At 50.2% G+C, this 22,159-nt stretch overlaps 1 protein-coding gene and 1 long non-coding RNA gene across 5 annotated transcripts in view; one reads left to right on the top strand and one right to left on the bottom strand.

Annotated features, from left to right (window-relative positions):
* Positions 1-4,504: 4,504 nt before the first annotated feature.
* On the top strand, positions 4,505-13,681 carry LOC116945843 (uncharacterized). The gene is made up of 3 exons (XR_012945317.1): positions 4,505-6,775; positions 9,034-9,141; positions 12,917-13,681. It is a non-coding gene; the product is annotated as an uncharacterized LOC116945843 (long non-coding RNA).
* LOC116945842 (adenylate cyclase type 2-like) overlaps positions 7,974-22,159 on the bottom strand; it is a 62,668-nt gene continuing 48,482 nt past the window's right edge. For all 4 annotated transcript variants that reach the window (XM_032960447.2, XM_032960445.2, XM_032960444.2 and 1 more), the window contains exons 15-26: positions 21,899-21,996; positions 20,809-20,893; positions 20,041-20,160; positions 19,346-19,414; positions 16,457-16,707; positions 15,454-15,541; positions 13,880-14,038; positions 13,161-13,307; positions 11,627-11,734; positions 10,040-10,169; positions 9,319-9,443; positions 7,974-9,077 (exon numbers count right to left, since the gene is read on the bottom strand). In XM_032960447.2, the coding sequence (XP_032816338.2) occupies positions 8,883-9,077; positions 9,319-9,443; positions 10,040-10,169; positions 11,627-11,734; positions 13,161-13,307; positions 13,880-14,038; positions 15,454-15,541; positions 16,457-16,707; positions 19,346-19,414; positions 20,041-20,160; positions 20,809-20,893; positions 21,899-21,996 (1,575 nt within the window). In that variant the 3' untranslated portion in view covers positions 7,974-8,882. The remainder of the gene's footprint in view (positions 9,078-9,318; positions 9,444-10,039; positions 10,170-11,626; positions 11,735-13,160; positions 13,308-13,879; positions 14,039-15,453; positions 15,542-16,456; positions 16,708-19,345; positions 19,415-20,040; positions 20,161-20,808; positions 20,894-21,898; positions 21,997-22,159) is intronic.

Raw genomic sequence — 22,159 nt, forward strand, 5'->3', positions numbered from 1 at the left:
CTTTCGTGACTGCAAGGATTCATATTCTTGGCTCTTTCGGTAAAGTCACGTGGAAGGGAAACAATAAAATAATAAAAATATAAAACAATAAAATTCTCACGACGTTTTGACTGCAACACAGGCAATCATCATCAGGTGTGAAAACCACAGCAAGAAATTTTGAAAAAAGTGGCGGGTTTTTTTAACGTTAGCACCACGGAGAGCGATTTGGCAGTTATTCAGATGGACGAGTCTATCTATGTTCGGAAAAGAGGAGGGGGGAGACGAAAATAATGGATGCGGTCTGAAAGCCACCATAAACGTGAACAATCAAGACCCGAAATGGTTTATCAAAACCTTCCAATGATTGCTAAGCCATAATCCATCTTCTCGGTTGAAATTGTCTCTGTGCTTGTATATGTGGATAGCCTCATGAACGAATCTCTCATGGTAGCCAGATGGCTTACAAAGAACCTCTGTACAGCGATAGATGATGACATCGCTGTACAGCGATTCTGCTGTGACGTTTCCACCTGAAGACGGACGCTTGTGTTGCCTCCGAAACGTCGTGATTTAATTTAGTTTTATTTGATTTGATTTTACCTACGTGACTTTACCGAAAAAACCAAAGGGTACGTTCTACTAAATTAAATAGACTTTTTGATAAATGTTTTCTCCTACAACATCAGAGTGCAGCGCCACATTAAATACGCACTACAATGACAATAGTTTAAAGCGATTTGAAGCATGTTTATTTTGAGGGGGGGGGGGCAGAGCTTTGTGACGTCATATTTGAGGGGGGGGGGTCTGACTTTTGTGACGCCGTGTGACGATGGGGGGGGGGGGTCAAAAATGGTCCAAAATCGCATGACGTCATTTATGGACGGCCCCTTAATGGACATCCCCTTATGCAATTTGAACTTTAGACGTTTTTGTGATTTCCCTATCTTTCCTGTACTTTGCACTTATATCGTGTTTTTTTTGTATTGTTTTTTTGTTGTTGTAACTTTCTGACCCGCCCCGACTGGAAATCTTTGAAAAAAGGAGCTTTACAGCTCATCGGATTTCTTCAGGATAAATACAGAAACTGATTCTGTCTGTCGCAACCAGTTGCGCGGCTGACTGCTTACAGAAATAAAAAAACCACTATAGCAGCAATCTTGATTTGTAGCTTTCGTGACTGCAGGGATCCACACTCATTGGTTCTTTCGGTAAAGTCACGTGGGTAGAAAAATAAAATAAACGACGACGTTTCGATCGCAACACGAGCGGTCGTTATTGGCAACTAATAATTCGCGATCCAATAATCCACGAATCCCTGTAATGTGCGGTTAATTTTGCGCTTCGCGGTTGCTCCAGTAATCCGCGGAATTCCGCGGTGGACTGACCCCAAATCGCGATCCGTAGATTAGGGCCGAGCTAACGTGGAGCTTCAGGGAAAAGCAGAGGTAAGACTTACATTTTTTAAAATCTTATTTTGCATTGTTTTGGTTTATGTCGCATAGACGTTGTGCTATTTAGCAGAATTGTGTTTTTTTCATATATATTTTTTGACGACTGTAATCGAACAAAAAAAATCATTGCAAAAACCCATATGGCAATATTTTTCCCCAATTTGGGTCATAGGAAAACTAAGTAATCGCGGGCGGATTCATTTAGCCGCGCTTCCCCTTGCGCTTCGCCACATTTTTTACGGATTCATTGCATCGCGTGGCTAATTCCTCCCTATAATCCGCGAGTTACACAGCGGATTCTAGGATCCGCGATACGGCCGCCCCCAACCCCCAACCCACCGTATCACAACTGGTGACTGACTTGCCTTGGCCCCCGTGTCTCTGCCGTTACAAAGGACCCCGAAAGCCCATTCGTGATCCTGCGGCGCGAAATCCACCCCTGTGGTGGGAAAACGGGAACCTCGCACCGGATAAAAAAGGGAAACGGAGATGATGGATATGAACACGAGGACGGTTATTTTCGGGAAATGTTCACGATGAAACGTAACAGTCTCGATCCGCCCTTTCGGACACTTAATGGAGCATTAATAGTTCGGATCTAACCGTCGATTCGTGACGTATGGTTTATTCGGTTTACGATACGAGATTAGATTTGTACGTGCAAGCGTCTATGATGTTCAATTCGTGCCAGTTTTACACGCGTTTTTCTTTGAGGTCACAGTCTGTAACAAATTGGGGGGGGGGGTCATTATTTCTAGATTTAAAGCTTTCGTGACTGCAAGGATCCATACTGTTTTGGTTCTATTCGGTAAAGTATTTTTTGTTGTTTTTTACGTGACTTTACCGAATAGAACCAAACAGTAAGGGGTCATTATTTTCGTGATAATTATAGCGCCTCTATGTTGCTGCGTTGAGTCACGTGAGCCATACATAACATTACCGACGCTGACGTTGGTTTTCTGAGTATTTTAGTGGGGAAAAACGGCCTTGGGCCACTAATCTCAGATCACAGATGCACACAGTGGGGACCTCTCGACGAGTGCCCGTTGAATTTTGCCGAACCTGGCACGGGCACCTTACACACACCGTTCCGTTCGAATAAGCTGCTGTGTTTCAGTAGTCAAATAGCCTCGGACCACTATTCTCAAATCATAGATCCCCCCCCCCACTCTATGAGTACAAATATAATGTGCCAAACTTGGCACAGGTGCCGACGTGCATTTTTTTCAATTCCAATAAGTAGCTGGGGTATTTTAATGGTCAAATTTTCTTGCGCCACTAATCTTGTGACACCAAAATCTGTTTTGGCAGGTGCCAAATTATCTTGCTTCGTACAGTACTTATAGAGGATACAAACCATCTCATTCCCCTCTGTGGATCTGTTCTCTGAGATTAGTGGTCCAAGGCCATTTGACTTCTGAAATACCGCAGCGAGGTATTCAAATGGAACAACGTGTGTAGGTGCCTGTGCCAAGTTTGCCACTCAGTTTTATGACTGAACTGCGTTTAGGGCCGGGCAGCTTCAACTACCACACTCATACACTGGTCCCCCCCCCCTTCTATGAATCTGTGACTTGAGATTCGTTGCCACAAGCCATTTCACAATTTTTCACTGCCCCCCCCCCCTCTGTGAATCTGTGACTTGAGATTCGTTGCCACAGGCCACTTCACAATTTTTCAATGCCCAATTACTTGTTCGAAATGTGGCTGCGAGTCATAAGCCGTGTGGAAGATAAGAAGCCAACCCTCAGCATTGTTACTCATTTTAATGTTAGCGAGCGTTTGGCTTTCAAGTTGGAGGAAACCAGACGGTGCGGATAAAATCCACAACGCACACGAGGGGATAACGATAGGTCCAAAACCTACTCGCTGTGCTGCTATATCATAATACAAATTTAGTTGAATCACTTTGGCCTCCTATTTCACCGATAAAATAACATCCAGTCCACCAGCTGATCAGCCTCCTGAGCCAATCTTTTCCAGCAGTATTTGTCGTCGCAGCAGATTGGACCGGTTTCACATTTCTGTCTCAGCAGCGCATGGCCTTCTGAACAAATGAAGCAATTGTTGGGACCCCGGGGTCCCATCACTGCCCTGGGGTGGGAAAAACCGTGTAGCGACACGAGTCTTGCCTTACCTACAACAAAACTAGTGTCAATCGATTGGCCTCGTCGAGAGCTACTCGGGGCACCAAGTTTCGTAAAAAGTTGAAAAATTACATAAACACGTAAAATTCACTGCCTGGGGGGCGGGGCTCGCCTTGGAAAAGAAGCTGAGGATCGACGGCTGACCGGAGGGCGTCGTCGCCACGCGCGACTGCAGCGGACGCCCCCCGGGCTTGCGTTTGGCCGGTAGGGTGGCGCCCATCGTGTTGATCGCCGCCTGCTGGCGCTTGTTGGCGCGAGTCTGGGCGGGCGGCGCGTTGCTGTCGGGATCACGAGTGGGCGGACTGAAAAATAATAATTATTGACCTGATTTTTGCGGGACCCCGGGGTCCCGCCAAATGATTCAAATGCTGCCGGATTGTCTGGTGTTATTGGTGAAAGTCCTCCACGAACACCGTGGGGACTGATCAGAGCAGCACAGCGACATGACACAAATTGTATACATTTTGTCCAATGAATTTCATTTATTAAGAAGGCTGAGGACTTTTTTTCAGAATGGTGCTGCATTGATTGGGATGTCTGGCGAGTTCCTTTGAAGGAGAAAAGAGTTCAACATCGTGTAATGAATGGTCTCTGCATGATCTGCCAACCCTCAAAGTGCCATCTCGGCTGTATCGCAGGTGTGCCCCATCATGGCCGCGGCACGGAAGTCCCTGAGTGAGGACTCTCGCAGGGCGTGGGTACGTGTGCGTGTATAAAAGTGTCTCTCGCCAGGCGTGTGTATAAAAGTGTCTCTTTATTGCGAGAGAGTAGAGTCACATCACTGCAGAACCTCCCATAAGCCCGCTTTGGGTAAGGTTCACTGCTAAAAAAAAACATGCAACACAAACTGCCGAGCGAAAAAAGGTCAAATCTCCTCCGGGGGGGTGGGAGGGGAACACATCTCGGGGGAAGGGCGCTCGTCAGTGAAGCTATGACCCTGACTCGAGTCCAAACAATCTAGACAACCAGGTTGCAGTTTTGGTCATCAGCCCAACCACACTAAGAACCTGACCCTAACCCGTGCCATAACGACACAAGCCCAGCTGACCCTAACACTAGCCCCAACATAACCACACTAACCGACCAGCTCCTACCACTAGCCCCTAGCCAAAACCACTATATCCAACCAGCCCCCACCCCTAAACTTATCACATTAAGTCAACCAGACACTAGCCCTACCCTCAATCCGAACCATAATGGCCAATTAGACCCTACCCCTAACATTAACCACACTAACCGTATCCTAATCTTAACCATACTAGGGAAGCCAGATCCTACCCCTAACACTAACCATAACAGCCAACCTCCAACCCTAACTTGCCAACCAGTGGGTTCCTCGCACGATCCCTGATGCCAGTCCCCCCCCCGGCACCGTCGCCCGTCCCAGTTTTCATCGATTATTCGCGTTTCGCTTTTCGTCGTCACAGCTGCTGAAACTGTGGCAGCTGCTGCTGCTGTTGCTCGAAGTGGCGTTTGTTGAGCTACTCAGCAGAGGAGACAGCTTTTCCCCTCTTGTACTGGTGCACCACAACGGTCCAATTCGCGTGCCGTTGGCAAATGCCCCCCCCCCCCCCCCCCGCCCGTCTGTTTTTACTTCGGCCGATTTTTTTACGAAAACTGCACCGATGCCTCCATCTCTAAACGGTCGAGCGAATCGCCGAGCCGATGCGTGACGATTCTTGGCCATTTTTCTGAAAATTTTAGTCCACGTCTGGTTGTATAAAATGGCTCATTTACTACTTCGAATGGAAAACGAAGGGGGAATGACAATAAAGTGGCCACTGAAACTGATCCTATGGATACACTTGCCCTACGTGTACATTGTCGCTTTACGCAATCATCCAATAGCCGTTTGTGTACACTCGCCGGATATGAAATTAGCCATTGGCTCAATGTGTACTATGGAACACTGGTCTTATGTGCAACCAGCCAGTGACCCAACGGTTATCTCTCTGTTCTCTTCCATCCGTCGTCGCATGGCAGGTGACGATGGGACTGGACGAATTTTTTCCCCTCCTTCCTTTCTCTGGTCATGGCAATCGCTTCCTGCGGACCTTCGCTTGCCTTTCGTGAGTCCTCTTCCTTCACGCCATCAGTCCGCCTCTCGTGTGGATGACCTCTGCTTCTGTTGCTCCTTCCACGCAGAAGTGCGAGGGCACCAACGGTAATCCATTGGTGTCCATTTTCCTTTGGCACCCAAATCAAATATTCTTTGAATCGTTTGGCTTCTGTTGCCGTAGCTTTAAAAAAGTCTCGGGCTGGCATGGATTATCCCTTACTTCTCAGTTTTCGTAATTTTCACACTCCACCGGATCCTTCTCGACCACAGCAACTCACATTACAAATGCGTCCATGATGTGACAAACATCTCAGACTGACAAAGAGCATGGCGAGAGGCGCCGGGAGGGGCCAAGCAAAGGAGAGGAAGCGACCGATCACAGAGGGCCTTAGCTCATTGGTACTGCTACCAGCATCTCTCCTTCGCCCTCGTAAGGGCCCAGTATTCAGTTTTGTCGAGTAGAAATAAGATGACACATTACACACTCCAGCTTTATATTATCTATACTTGTTATGTAAGACTGGCTTATGTTGCAACCAATCACTGGCTCCGGATGTACATGGTTGGCTATTGTGGGTGGCATCAAAACAGCATTGGTTAGTCTAAGGGTGCCATCAACATTACACAAGTACCATGAAGTTCACACTAGTATCACCACCATCAACATGACACGAGTACGATCAACATCACGCCAGTACCATCAACTGCACACCAATATCATCAACATCACACCAATACCATCAATATTACGCCAGTGCCATCAATTTCACACCAGCATCATCACCATCACACCAGTACCATCATCATCTCTCACACATTCCAAAGTGTATCTCTGCTCAAACGACTCCTGAGTGCCACTTAACTCCACTTTTAGCCAGTAGCATAATTTATATCATATCATGGTGGAGACCAGCTTTTCCATAGAACTACTGTCGATATTGAAATTCCTGCAAATTGGCGCTTCATAATTTATTAACTGTGGAGGTGTGATGATCTGAGTCAACCCCTGAGAAGACTATGTATTTTTGACCTTTCAGATTATCAGCCGAGTGCTCTGACCCCAGAGACACCTGGATCATAAGTCCTGTTAAAAGCTCTGAGCCAGAGGTGGAAATTGCACATTCCACTGACAGGAGGTGAGGCAGATTATATATATAAAAAGCTACAGTGGCCGTTTCGAACGCAGTGCATAATTGCGCACTTTTGGCAGAGTCTCGGTTAAAAAATGCAGACGTAACAATAACAATTCATATTCTTGGTTCTTTCGGTAAAGTCACCACGTAGAAGGGAAACAATAAAATAATAAAAATACAAAACAATAAAATTCTCACGACGTTTCGACTGCAACACAAGCAATCATCATCAGGTGTGAAAACCACAGCAAGAACATTTGAAAAAAGTGGCGGGTTTTTTTACGTTAGCACCACGGAGAGCAATTTGGCAGTTATTCAGATGGACGAGTCCATCTATGTTCGGAAAAGAGGAGGGGGGAGATGAAAATAATGGATGCGGTCTGAAAGCCACCGTAAGCGTGAACAATCAATTAAGACCCGAAATGGTTTATCAAATCCTTCCAATGATTGCTAAGCCAGAATCCATCTTCTCGGTCGAAATTGTCTCTGTGTATATGTGGATAGCCTCATGAACGAATCTCTCATGGTAGCCAGATGGCTTGCAAAGAACCTCTGTCTTGGAGAAGTCAGTGTCATCTGAGCCTACTGAATTATAACAGTGATTTGCCACGGCCGAGGTGTTGGTCCTACCATGTTTTAGGTCTGTTTTGTGTTCACGAATGTGGTCCGAGACATGTCGTTTGTGTAGTCGGAGTAACTATTAGCCTTAAGAGCTTGGTGTACGTGCTTGAGTTCACTGGCTATGTGTTCCTGGTCGGATTTGCATTGGGCTCTATGGTGCAGAGTCTTGATGAGGGAATTCTTCTGGGATGGATGGTGGTGGGAATCCGGTTTCAGGTAAGCATCCGAATGGGTAGCTATCACTCCAACCATGAAGAAGGACCCTCTTGAGGAGCCTTTCAAAACCATCACTTTACCCTACATTGTGGGGATCACAAAAAATATCTCCAAAATCTTGAATAAACACAAGATCCAGGTCCGATTCAACACATTACATAAAATCCGTGATCTGGTTCCGTCTGTAAAAGATGTGATTCCGGACATACAGTACCCTGGCGTCTACAAACTAAGTTGCCTCTGTGGTAGTAGTTACATTGGAGAAACTAAACGACATGTCTCGGACCACATTCGTAAACACAAAGCAGACCTAAAACACGGTAGGACCAACACCTCGGCCGTGGCTGATCACTGTTATAATTCAGTAGGCTCACATGACACTGACTTCTCCAAGACAGAGGTTCTTTGCAAGCCATCTGGCTACCATGAGAGATTCGTTCATGAGGCTATCCACATATACAAACAGACAATTTCAACCGAGAAGATGGATTCTGGCTTAGCAATCATTGGAAGGATTTGATAAACCATTTCGGGTCTTGATTGTTCACGCTTATGGTGGCTTTCAGACCGCATCCATTATTTTTCGTCTCCCTCCTGTTTTCCGAACATAGATGGACTCGTCCATCTGAATAACTGCCAAATCGCTCTCCGTGGTGCTAACGTAAAAAAAAACGCCACTTTTTTCAAAATTTCTTGCTGTGGTTTTCACACCTGATAATGATTGCTTGTGTTTCAGTCGAAACGTCTTGAGAATTTTATTGTTTTATATTTTTATTATTTTAATGTTTCCCTTCCACGTGACTTTACCGAAAGAACCAAGAATATGAATCCCTGCAGTTACGAAAGCTTTAAATAAAAAAATAACAATTATCTCAACAGTAATAATGATAACGACGATAAGGACATACAATAACAGTTTAAATAATGTGTAAACAGTGTCGCGTGCGTCACGTACGGTTCACGGGCCCAGATGAACATCCACAAAACTTCCACATCCTAAGCACCACTACTCCTCTCCCTTCTGCCCACCAGCCCGCCCACCGGCTTGAGAGCCCCCCCACCCACTCGCCCGCCCCCCCCACCCGCCCGCCTGCCTGCCCGCCCGCCCATCCGTTCGTCCGTCCATCCGTCCCTTGCCGGACTCCGCACACATTGAGTAACGCACGTATACACGGTACGGGCAGAGTTCATCATGCAAGTGGCAAAAGGTTCCTTCAAATGATCCGATCCTGGGATTCGGGCCAACCGAGGCACCTCCGTGGACATTGTCCGCTCAGGGTGCTCCATTGCCATTGAAGCCGAGGAGGTTGCGGGGGACCGCCGAGCCGGGCAGCGACCCCGGGGTTCGCGAAGTGTCCATGCTCACGTAGAACGTTTCCAGGCGACCTTTGCCCTTCACGTTGATGCTGCCGCGGCTTTCGCAGGAGTAGCCGAGCGACACGAGCACCTGGGCCGTCTCGCCCGTCACCTGGACGAAGAAGAGGGGCGAGAAAAAGCGCACGGGATGGGAGCAGGGATGAAGTTCTGCTTGGGTTGGTGACCCACAAAAAATAATATTTTCGCACCAAACACACTATGTCCAGTATTCCTCTCTCGCTGCTGGCCATGTGGGTACCAGTCACATAGACACCGGACTACAAAGAGGGAGAGGAAATGGGACAGGGGACCCCCCTCCCCCCCCACTGACCGGACCGCGCCATCCCCGGTACCTGGATGCGGTCCACGGTGCCCGTGCTTTCCATGCGGCTTGCCACGTTCACCGTGTTCCCCCAGATGTCGTACTGCGGCTTCTCGGCACCGATCACCCCCGCGATCACCGGCCCGTGGTTCAATCCTGGGTCGTGGGGGTGGGGAGGATTTTTGAGTATAGGTCAGAGGTTAGATTGAGCCAGACACTGGCGGGTGGTGTCAGAGTTCGGAACGATCGATGTAAAGACTAGTTGACCAGTGTAACCACGAGGGGTGCTACCATTCATCGAGGTGAAACTTACGAAAAAAACTTTACTTATGAGGTAGGTAAAGTTTACAGGGTTCTGGCTGGGAGTAATTACAGCAGTGGAGGTGGCCAACAGGTGGCCGATGGTTCATGTGCTTCCAACTGAGCAACTTGCGGTGCAATTTGGCAAAATCTGGCACACCGTGGACGACTGTTTTTCAAATAACTTAACGGGATCTTTGACGCCGGCTGTGTAACAGTTCATGTTCACTGCCGTAACAATGGGCTCAGCCTGGTTACCAAAGACTGCACACGCAACCATCACATTACATTAATCTACATTCGGTTAAGTTCCAGCTCTGAAAAGGTTTAATATTGTTGCGAAGGCCATGAAATTAGTTTGTAACTGCCATGCATGCGGTGCATTAGGCAACGTGGCCACTAGGCCACCTGGCCGCCGGGCCGCCAGGCTGCCTCCCAGTGCCACCGCGTACCGACACGCAGCTTGAAGCTGTTGAACGAGTGGCGGTTGTTCTGCTCCAGCGCGCTCATCATGGCCAGCACGAACTCCAGCGCGAGCCCCACGTGCGCATTGCCTCGCTCCTCCTCTTCCCGCACATTCATCTGGGGGCAGGGGGAAGGGAGGGAGGGGAGCAAATGTGATCACGGCACGTGACACCCCTTGTGGATGTATGTACGTTGAACTTATTTTACTGTGCATGTAGCCAGACGTCCTAATTGGAGGGGTGAGGTCAGTGGCAAGAAGGGAAGATATAAACGCCAAAAGTGAAGAGGGGTTCGGGCGAAATGCCAGATGTGGATCGAAGGACAGGGTGATGGTTGTGGCTACAGCCGGCATCGAATTAGCCCTCTACCTAAGGATAGGGGTAGGGCTATCATCTGGTTTGATCTGGGTCACAGATAGGGGCTTGGCTTGGTGTTAGGGTCTGGTTGAGTTCAGTGGTTAGGGTTTCGGCTCAGGTTATGGCCAGGCTTGAGATTTGCCAGAATGGCTAGGGTTAGGGCTTGTGCTACTAACGTCTTGTGAGGGTTAGTCCATAACAGACCAGCAGTGGCCATGCTTCTTTATGCGCTATAAAGAAGGGCCATTGGCTGAAACATGGCCTATAATATATATTTTTGCATTCAAGGCCACAGCATTATTGACAAATGTGTTGAGATTGTGTTGTTGTTAATTGTGCTCGTGCACCACAGCCAACGTACTAGCAGCAGCAGCGGCGGCGGCAGCATCACCAAATAATGTGTTCAATTTAGTTATGGTTAGGGCTATGGGTAGACCCGCAGGGCTCTGATTGGGCTCGCAAGTCACAGCGGTAGGGGTGTATTGTACGTTGAACTTCTTTCGCACCGTACGTAGCCAACCGCGCTAATTGTAGGTGCGGGGGAAGGACAACAAACTAAAAACAAAAAGCAGTTTTAAAGAAGGGAATTTTCAATCTAGATGATATTAAAAGTGCACAGCTCCAGTGGCTTCTTAACATCGGAAGGAAGAGTGTTCCAGATGGCCGCAGAAGCGGCATCTGAAAGCGCGCGATGCAGTGACCGTCTTTGTTTGATGGCTAGCAGCCGATAGCTGCTGCTGCGAGGATGACTGGAGTTGTCACAATGGTTTATGCTCCTTGATGAGATCAGCAAGGGGTGGAGGCGGGCTGTGATTAGCCAGGGGTGCTGGAACACGATAAACATCGGACACCCGACAAAATCACCCATCAAAGATTTGCCCATATGTGGAAGTAGGCGTGGTGTTGCCCGAAGGGGCCTGTCTTTGCCCATATATGGTCTTGTGGATCGTGAACCGAGGTTAATCGTATCAAATTCTTGCTCAGTCGATCCGGCGAGCCAGCCCCAAAAGTCGATCGCAATTTGCGGGTCAATCGCCGAGTCGATTCATTGCCGATGGACCCATGGATCGAGAAATCCCATTGGTTAGTATGGCGTCATCTGGCTCGCCCCCTGTTTGTGATTGGCAAATATCTGCACGATGGGGTGGCTCCCGTCGCTGCCCGTTTTTATTGCGTCACAGCGCCGTCACAGCGCCGCCGCGGCGGGGCCGCGCGCACCTGCGCGTGGTCGTGTCCCGCCGTCAAGTTGAGCCCCACGGCCGCCATGTACGTGCTGCCGATCGTCTTGATCTTCTCCACGCCACTGAACTTGAGCTTTGAAAGCAGCTGCGGGGAATGACAAAAAAAAAACACGGGACAAAGCCTGTGGTTACAGGGTGTCGCGTCTTAAGTTGCCAATTTAACGTTAAATCAGCGATGTTCAGAAGATGGTGTTAAGCCAACCTTGGGAGATGGAGCGATGGGATCGGCGTGTGTGACGGCACTGGGCGGATTGTTGCATCGCAGGATCGCAAAGAGGGGTTGCGACAGCTTGAGGAGCAATTCATCTAGATGACAATGATTACGATGATGATGACGATAATGGTGATGATTATTATTATGATGACAATGATTACGATGATGATGATGACGATAATGGTGATGATTATTATTATGATGACAATGACTTCGATGATTAAGATTGAAACGCTGACCACGAGGATGATGATTGGGACAAGATGATAAGTAATTATGGTAATAATCACAAATACGACAATGACGGTGATTATTCACAAGTGAATTTTGGGTGAGGCCATGGTAATCATCTGGCCAAACCTGTGTCATCAAGGCCCTCCACCACCCAACACAGCCATATAAAGTAATTGTCAAGCATTTAATGCATCCAGTTATCATTGCATCAGCCCACCAGTACGTTTAAGAACAAACCTCACAATGACATTTAGCATTCAGATACGCGACATTTCCTTTGAAACTGCATAAAACATCATCAGGACAAGATCCTGGAAGTCAGGATAACCACATCACCTGACCCAACTTCTTACAATAGGGGTCTTGACCCCAAAAGAACCAACCAATCAGAATGAACTAGATTTCAACCATTACAAAGTTATTTACTCTCATTTGATTCTAATCTATCTGGGCCAATGATTAACATAGAATGTATTATTCACTAATACTGCTTATGAACACATAAACCTGAAGCAGGATAGCGCAATTATTAGGTGAGGGCCTTAACGCACACGTTTGGCCAGATTATGCCATGACCTACCAAAAAAAATCCATTATGAATAATAAAAAATCAACACATTCGTGAACATTAGTTATTTATTGCACCATGAAGGAGGGCCATTGTCTGAAACGTCGCCAATTACATATTATTTTCTTTGAAGCCTACACAGTGCTATTTATGAATGTGTTGAGTTTTATTTTATTTATTAACTGTGTTTCTATACCACTACCAACACAGCAGCAGCATCAATCACCAGCTAATTTTGTTTGGTGTGCCAGGCTAGGTGCACTTTGAGGCCACGTGTGCGGAAGACTCGCTTTGGAGGAGGTCACGGAACAGGCCCAGGCGGTGAGGCGGCCTACGGCATTAAGGTGACGATTCGTGAACACGACTATGACTTTGTGCCGAGTTAATCGTCATCGCCCTGCCCACCCAGAGCCCCCTTTTCTTCTGCTCCTCCCTCCCACTCCTGCTTGTTGTCGTCGTCATCATCATCGTCGTCGTCGCCGCCGCCGTGGTCACCTCGTCGAAGTCGGCGATGATCTCGTTGAGAAGGCGCAGGCACTCGAGGCCGGCCTTGTTGGCGTCGGTCTCGTTGTAGAACTCCTTGAAGTCGGGGATGGAGGCGAAGAGGACGCACACGGCCTCGTGCGCTTGGTTGTAGAGATACTGTGGGCGGGGAGCGAACCCACACGCCGGAGCCGCCGGGGCAACGGAGAGAGGAGAGAGAACGACGGACCATCAACCGCACAATACTATCATACAACGACAACAACAACGATGACGACACCGCAATCCGATGTGGATTTGTAGAGCGTCTATATTGCAAAGTGGGCATAAGTAGTGAGGGTTCTCTGTGTGAGTCTATGGGTCTCTATGTTAGTTCATGTGCCTGTATTCAAGTCTATGGGTCTCTACGCGAGTTTTCTATGCGAGTTGACGGGGTTATATCCGAGTCTACGGGCCTCACGTGTGTGCCTATGGGTCTCTTAAGTGAGCACGTGAGTCAATAAAACACTTTGTCGATGTATGCAGCATCTAAACGCAAGCGCATCTCCACGCGGCATGTTTTACTGCATAGAGAGAAAGAGGCATTCAATCATGTGCTGAGGGTATAAGCAAGGCCTACAGAGGCAGGGAGCCGACAGCACAGGTTGCAGGGGGGAAGGAAGTTGTTGCTGGAGCAACAGATGAGAACGGGCGGTGGGGAGGTGGGGGCGGTGAGAAGAGGGGCAGCCCACCTCGTTGGGCATCTTCATCTTGAGGAAGATGTTGGCGACGTGAGCGGGGAGCACGTTCTGCAGCAGCACGCGGTTCACGTTCCCGATCATCTCCAGCTCCTCCCTCTCCTTCTCGAACTTCGTTCTCCACAGGAAGTCCAGGCGGCAGTAGTAGTTGTTCTGTGGCAACGGCAGCAGTGAGACTCATCCCGATGCGCGATAGTGTGTGTTTGTGCGTGCATGTCTGTGTGCGTGCATGTCTGTGTGTGTGCGTGTCTCTATGCGTGTGTCTGTGTGTGTCTCTCTTCATAGGTGCTTGCTAACAGAACTTGCCCCAACAGTCTGTTAAGGCTATACGGGGGGGGGGGGGGGGGGGTTTGTCTATGGGTGTCTCCATGCGTGTGTCTGTCTCTATGTGGGTGTGTCTGCCTATGATCCATCCTGGGTTTAACCAAGTTGGATTTTGTGATGAGCTCATAAATCAATCTTGATTTGTTAATAAATCCTTGAAAGATCTGGACACATTACCATCAGTGAGCTCCTCCAGTGGGCAAGGCTGCATTGGCTGGGTCATGTAGCCTGCATACACAGCCAGCACATGCCCAAGAAGCTTCTGTTTGGCCAGATATAGGGGGCTAAATGGCCACAGCAGGTTGTGGAGCTGAGTGGACTTGCCGATGACTGTTACCAGCGGTATCAAGATCGGCTTCGATGGAGGAGGCTTGTGAAGGACGCTACTGGGCAGTTGTACGCAGTCGCCCTCCAACAACAGCGAAGGGCAGAGGAGTGACGCTCAAAACAATGAGCGGAATGCAGGGTGACGAAAATGCAGCGAATTGCCCGATGATGCTGGATGTAATTACCAGCGAAACGTCGTATTCAAACTCTAAAAGTTGTGGATTCACTCTTCAACGCACCGGTGTGGGCTAAAGTAGTGAACTAATTGTCTTTTGTCAACGTGACACTTTTTTGCTGATTGGCCGTGTCGGGTGGTGGAGGGTTACGACACATTTATAAATAACGCGATCTAACCCAAAAACCTTTATTATGAATAATATCGGTCGTGAAAGCCTCCCACGTGTTAAACCCAAGATACAGCAAGTTGCCACAATAGGGGGCACAGGTGGTCCACCTGCCAGTTAGCGAATCAACCCACGGCACCTGGGTCTGTCCCGTGACCTTTCAGTGAGCCTTCGACACTTCACGTGTCCCCGGACTGCACCTGGCCTGGCACAAGCGCCGAGGTGATGTCACCGCTACTTTGTGGCGAATGGTGGCTGTTGTTGTTGTGTCTGTATATGTTTTTTGTGTATCCATAGGTGCTCGCTAACAGAACTTGCCCCAATAGTCTGTTCAGGCTATACGGGGGATCTTTGTCTTTGTGTGTATCTTTGTGCATCTCTCTCCGTTCATCTGTGTGTGCAGCTTTATTTGGTACTTACACGAGTGCCCGGTATGGTTTGTAAACATAAGACGAGGTCGAAAGACATAGACGGTCCAGCATACATGACTGGTCACACCACCCACCCTTTCATGAGCTGCAGTGGCCTTAATAGGTGCTTGCCAATTAAACAGATGACGCCCGACACACACACCTGTCTGGCGAGGAAGACGAGGGTGACGAGGAAGACAAAGATAGCGACCACGCCCATGATCTTTATGTCCTTGAGCACGGAGATGCCCCTGCAGAGCCACACGCCAACGGCGTCACCCCCCGTATGCACAGCCACACGCATACAGCATCACCCCTCCTCGTACGCACAGCCTCACGCACACAGCGTCACCCCTCGTATGCACAGCCACACACAGCATCACCTCTCCTCGTACGCACAGCCTCACGCACACAGCGTCACCCCTCGTATGCACAGCCACACACAGCATCACCTCTCCTCGTACGCACAGCCTCACACACACAGCGTCACCCCTCGTATGCACAGCCACACGCATACAGCATCACCCCTCCTCGTACGCACAGCCTCACGCACACAGCATCACCCCTCGTATGCACAGCCACACACGTACAGCATCACCCCTCCTCGTACGCACAGCCTCACGCACACAGCATCACCCCTCGTATGCACAGCCACACACATACAGCATCACCCCTCCTCGTACGCACAGCCTCACGCACACAGCGTCACCCCCCGTATACACAGCCACACGCGTGCGGTGTGGTTACGACCATTGTCAGTGACGAGTGACATCTAAACTGGTTCTGGGTGCTCCTCCCCCTTCACCAACACACACGGACCAGCGCGGTGAAGTATGGTCAAACAGCCACCATGGCCGAAACAGCGTGAGGAGGCCTCCGACGAGCAATGGATCGGCAAAGGGCCGAAAAGTAATTCTAAAACGACCAATTATTAAAATGTCGATCGTTGTTGGTATCAAAGACTACGCCTTGAACCCGGTCACCTGGGTTCGATTCCTGGCCATGGCTAAACACAAAGCGGTGACCGACATCCCAACCGATCCTGGGCCTCCCCTCGGCAGACTCGGGCCTCAAAACGGGTGCGCGGCGCGGGCGCGTGAACATCGTCGGCGCCGTGGGCGTCCCCGCACTCAAAACAACCGGTGGACGGGCGACCCGCGACGTACTTCGGGTAGAGCGACGTCGTGGCGTTCCCTGCCGCCGCCGAGCACCAGGCCGCACCGGTGCTGTTGGCGGCCATGGCGCCATCGGTGTACAGCGAGCAGGTGAAGGCGTCGAGCTGGAGCGCGTGCGTGCGCAGCAGGATCGCCACGTACGCCGCCACGGCGGCCGCCAGCAGCAAGAGCTTGAGCTCCTGGTTGACGCGCATGAACACGCAGACGCTCACCAGGCCCAGCAGGCAGCAGTAGACCGCGTACTGCGGGGCGGGGACGGGGGCGGGGGTGGCGGCAGGGAAAGGCGGAGGTGAGGGAGCGAGTGGGAGAAGTAGCGGGCGGCGGCGGGAGATGTTAACCAACTTGCCTGATATACAGGACGTCGTGGATTCGATCCCGACCCTGACATCTGTATACGTGTAGTGGCATAGCGCTGGCTACTGGCTAACAAGGGGAACTGCGGTTTACGGCAGTACTGAAGTCTGCAGGATAGACACGAGAGGGGGGGGGGGGCATCTCGGGGAAAGGTCACAGAAGGGGCCCATCGGGAAGCCTCGAGAACCCGCTGGTAGGTTCCAGAAAGGGGGCGTGGCCGGGGCTGAACGAAGCCACGCTGGGAGTGTAAGAGGGGCCCCTGTGGGGGACCTCGTGGCTGTTGCTGGAAGTGGGATCCCCGTCATGCTGCTCAAGTCCGTCGTCGTCGTCATCATCTCGTCGTCATCTCGTCACGTCGTCGTCATCACCTCGTCGTCGTCGTCACCTCGTCGTCGTCATCATCTCGTCGTCATCTCGTCGTCGTCATCTCGTCGTCGTCATCATCTCGTCACCTCGTCGTCACCTCGTCGTCGTCATCATCTCGTCGTTGTCATCTCGTCGTCATCTCGTCGTCGTCATCTCGTCGTCATCTCGTCGTCGTCATCTCGTCGTCATGTCGTCGTCGTGATCTCGTCGTCACCTCGTCGTCGTCGTCATTTCGTCGTCATCATCTCGTCGTCGTCATCATCTCGTCGTCACCTCGTCGTCGTCATCTCGTCGTCGTCATCTCGTCGTCGTGATCTCGTCGTCGTGATCTCGTCGTCATCTCGTCGTCGTCGTGATCTCGTCGTCACCTCGTCGTCATTTCGTCGTCATCATCTCGTCGTCGTCATCATCTCGTCGTCACCTCGTCGTCACCTCGTCGTCGTCATCTCGTCGTCGTCATCATCTCATCTCGTCGTCGTCGTCATCATGTCGTCGTCGTCATCATCTCGTCGTCGTCATCTCGTCATCATCTCGTCGTCATCATCTCGTCGTCATCTCGTCGACGTCGTCATCTCGTCGTCATGTCGTCGTCGTGATCTCGTCGTCACCTCGTCGTCGTCGTCATTTCGTCGTCATCATCTCGTCGTCGTCATCATCTCGTCGTCACCTCGTCGTCGTCATCTCGTCGTCGTCATCTCGTCGTCGTGATCTCGTCGTCGTGATCTCGTCGTCATCTCGTCGTCGTCGTGATCTCGTCGTCACCTCGTCGTCATTTCGTCGTCATCATCTCGTCGTCGTCATCATCTCGTCGTCACCTCGTCGTCACCTCGTCGTCGTCATCTCGTCGTCGTCATCATCTCATCTCGTCGTCGTCGTCATCATGTCGTCGTCGTCATCATCTCGTCGTCGTCATCTCGTCATCATCTCGTCGTCATCATCTCGTCGTCATCTCGTCGACGTCGTCATCTCGTCGTCATCATCTCGTCATCTCGTCGTCGTCGCCATCATATCGTCGTCGTCTCCGTCTTCACCATCCCGGGGCGCCGCTCGTCAGACAGCCTACCAACTGTTCTAACTAAGTAGTGCCTCCGACAATAGACGGTCTTAATAATAATAATGGTGTGCACCCACGTAGGGTGTTGTGTGTTATCCCGATGGTGCTTGCTAAATAAAGAAGTGCTCCAAGTCTTATTGTCTCCGAGTTGAGTCACTACACACGTGTTTAGAGTTTGTATGTTCTGCCTGTGGTCATGTGGATTTTTCTCCGGGTCCTCCGGTTTTCCCCTCCACATTTACAAGACATACATTTCGAGCATTTGGCTGCTATAAATTTCCACGTGACAAGCCGCTTCGTTGAGCTATCATTTGGAGCCAGGTCGGGTTCGATTCCCGACTCGGTCGCGTTTCTGCGTGGAGTTTGTAGGTTCTCACTCCTCGCTGTTCTGCATAGGTTTCCTCCGGCTTCTCCGGTTTCCTCTTCCCATAGATAAAGGAAAACCACGCAATACAACCGGCATCGGCCAAACATCCCAATGCTGGAAATGATGCTGCAAGTTAGGCGATTGGGGTTGCACACAGCAGCAACATCGCCCCCTATGGCGATAATGTGGCAGGACCCTCTTGAAAGAAAGTCTTGAGACTCAGTGAGACTTTCCTAGATAAACAAACATCGCAATTATAATAATAATCAACATAGACACAAGTAGACACGTGCTAATGGTCAAAATATTAGTGATGGGGGCATTAAGCTTAATTAACGGTCGTCCTGATGCATGGACACTTAATGTTGCAGTGTTGTTAATTGATCATGGAGGTGGTGCATACACTCAGTATTGAGTGTGAGTGTGTTTGTACGCATGCATGTATGACTGTGTGAAGGAATGTGTATTTGTGTGTGAGTGCGCGAGTCTGTGAGTGCGGACGTGTGTGAGTGCGCGAGTCTGTGAGTGCGGACGTGTGTGAGTGTGTGTGCGCGAGTCTGTGAGTGCGGACGTGTGTGAGTGTGTGTGCGCGAGTCTGTGAGTGCGGACGTGTGTGAGTGTGAGTGCGCGAGTCTGTGAGTGCGGACGTGTGTGAGTGTGAGTGCGCGAGTCTGTGAGTGCGGACGTGTGTGAGTGTGAGTGCGCGAGTACGTGAGTGTGCGGTGTAGACGAGACGTACTGGAAGGTATCCGCACTCGGCGGTGATGCTGGACCCTGGTGCGCACACGGAATCCTGGGGCAGCAGCAGCTACAACGACAACATCAACAACATCAACGACCACAGGCAGGTGACCGCACTAGACTGTCACGAGAGGGGAGGCACCGGACTACGCTCCCATTGACCTGGGTTTAGATTTGGCCTATGGACAGGGAACATCTTTGCAAGTGGCGTTTGAACTGGTCTTACAACTTCTAGAAGTTGACTCAGCCTTAAATGAATGTCATGCACGTGTGGGTGTCTGTATGCATGTGTGTGGGTGTGTGTATGTGCATGTGTGGGTGTGTGTATGTGTGGGTGTGTGTATGTGCATGTGTGGGTGTGTGTATGTGCATGTGTGGGTGTGTATGCATCTGTGAGGAGTGTGAAGAGTTTGGGGAGCGGTGGTGCAGCGGTTAGGGCACTGCACTACGAACATTGCTGACGAATATCTGAACTGGTCTTGGGCCTCTCCCAGGTCGACTCAGCCTCAAATGAGTACTTTGTGCGGTGTTTAAACATTGCAACCGGGGAGACAAAGGCGGCCGGGCGTGGTGCTGGCCACCCACCGCCTCGTGTGCAGTGCCGGCCTTCATAGGTGCTCGCTAATAGCACTCGCCCCAACAGACTGTTGAGGCTACACGGGGGATCTTTGCCTTTGGGGTGCCCGCCCTCACCATGTTGAGCACGGCCATGACGAGGAGGGTGCCGGTGGCGAGGACGGTGAGGACGAGGCGCAGCCACAGGCCCCACGACGACAACGAGGTGACGTCCCGCGCCCACGCCGCATCACGGCCCTGCCCCCGCACGGCCCCCCACGCCACGTTAGGGCCTCGGCAACAGCTGGGTTTCAACGACCGGTTGCGTCATCAATCGTTACTTAATTCTTGAGCTGACTGGCCAATTGGCACGGTTGGTTACGTACGGTGTGAAAGAAGTTCAACATGCATACATACAAAAAACTAAATAATTAAAAAACGTTGGCTATGATTGAGAGCTATTGCCTCTAAACGTTGCCTATTATATATTGCTCTTTTTAAGGCTACACACGGAGTGTTGTTGTTATTGACAAATGCGTTGGGTTTTTCTGTTCATTGTGCTTGTGCACCACTGCCAATGCAGCAGCAACAGCGTCACCAGATAATAATTACCGATAACTATTTTGTGAATGACGTCACGTAATCTTTACCATCCACAACAAAGGAGGCGGAGCGTGGTATTAGTATGGTCATTGCACCGAAACATCGCCTTTATATCTTCATCTCTTAGGGCCATGCAGCAGTATTGCCAAACGTGTCGAGTTTGTTCGTTACATCACTCGCTCGGTGAGCTGATCGGTTGAGTGGACGGCCAATTGACCGGTGTAAAGTTCAAGCGATCGCCCACCCGATCGGTCGGTGGGGAGGGGGGGGGCGGGGGTGGTGTGCGGAGGGGTCGTAGGTCACCATCAGCTTCCCCGCGATGGCCGTGGCGAGGACGAGGAGGATGATGAAGCCGGAGACTCCCCACGAGATCCCGAATGGCACCGTCCTGGCCCCGCCAGAGAGTGAGAGAGGAAGGACACGTGGCGACAAACATCGAGTTAGGGCCACTTCCCGATGGACCGGGGCGTCGATAGCTACTAGTGCTCATCTCTCGTTTACAGTACCTGCGCAGAGCCGGTGATGGAAATTCCATATTACTATGGCCGGTGGGGGGGGGGGGGGGCAGTGGGGGGAAGTATCTCTCCAAAGGACAACCCACATGCTGACTTCCCCCCAGAGTGAAGCTCAAAACATAGACCACCAACCCCCTTCTCCCCGCGGCGTAAACGCTGAGCATGCGAAGCGGGGACCACTGAATCGAGTATAAGCAAAACATAACTGAAGTTTTGTCTGATAAAATTTTGATTTAAAGCTTTCGTGACTGCAGGGATTCATATTCTTGGTTCTTTCGGTAAAGTCACGTAGAAGGGAAAAAATAAAATAATAAAAATATAAAACAATACATTTTTCAAATTTTCTTGCTGTGGTTTTCACACCTGATGATGATTGCTTGTGTTGCAGTCGAAACGTCGTGACAATTTTGTTTTATATTTTTTATTATTTTATTGTTTCCCTTCTACTTGACTTTACCGAAAGAACCAAGAATATTTATGCATTGCTCTTGAAACTGATTGGTCTACACCAGAGACAGCTTTCTTTAGAACCCAGTCTCGAAGTGTTAAACCAGAGAACGCCAAAAGGCGAACAGCACAAAAAACAATGCGACGAGGCACAAAGTGGAAGAAGACAACGTCAACCGTGAGGCCACGCCATGAGATCATGTGACCACGCCATGAGGCCATGTGACCACGCCATAAGGTCACGTGACCACACCATGAGGTCACATGACTCTGCCACAAGGTCACATGACCACGACGATCAGTACTTCGTTTACATGAGGCTGCTGCTGGAGTCAAATGAAACAATAATTCATAACTTTAGCAGTGGATGTCAGCACGAGGAGGGGGGATGGGGTGCGGAGAGGCTGGGTGGTATGTGCAGTGGCACCGACCTGGGAAACAGCAGCATCTGCACGGCGAAGACGCTGCCAAACACCAGGGTGGCGCAACCGATGTAGAACGGGAAATGTGGCAGGGCCGTGTTCCGGTACTACCAAGATAAAAAGACAGATACCCCGAATAGCCTTAACCAGACTGTCGGGGCAAAAGCTGTTAACCGAGCACCTATGAAGGCCGGAATGGGACACCAGGGGGTGGGTGGCCAGCACCACACCCGGCTGCATTTGTCTCTCTAGTGCTGATGTTTACCTAGG

Source organism: Petromyzon marinus, chromosome 25, assembly GCF_048934315.1.
Source record: "Petromyzon marinus isolate PM22_M1 ecotype Great Lakes invasive population chromosome 25, UKy_Petmar_22M1.pri1.0, whole genome shotgun sequence".
Classification (NCBI taxonomy): domain Eukaryota; kingdom Metazoa; phylum Chordata; class Hyperoartia; order Petromyzontiformes; family Petromyzontidae; genus Petromyzon; species Petromyzon marinus.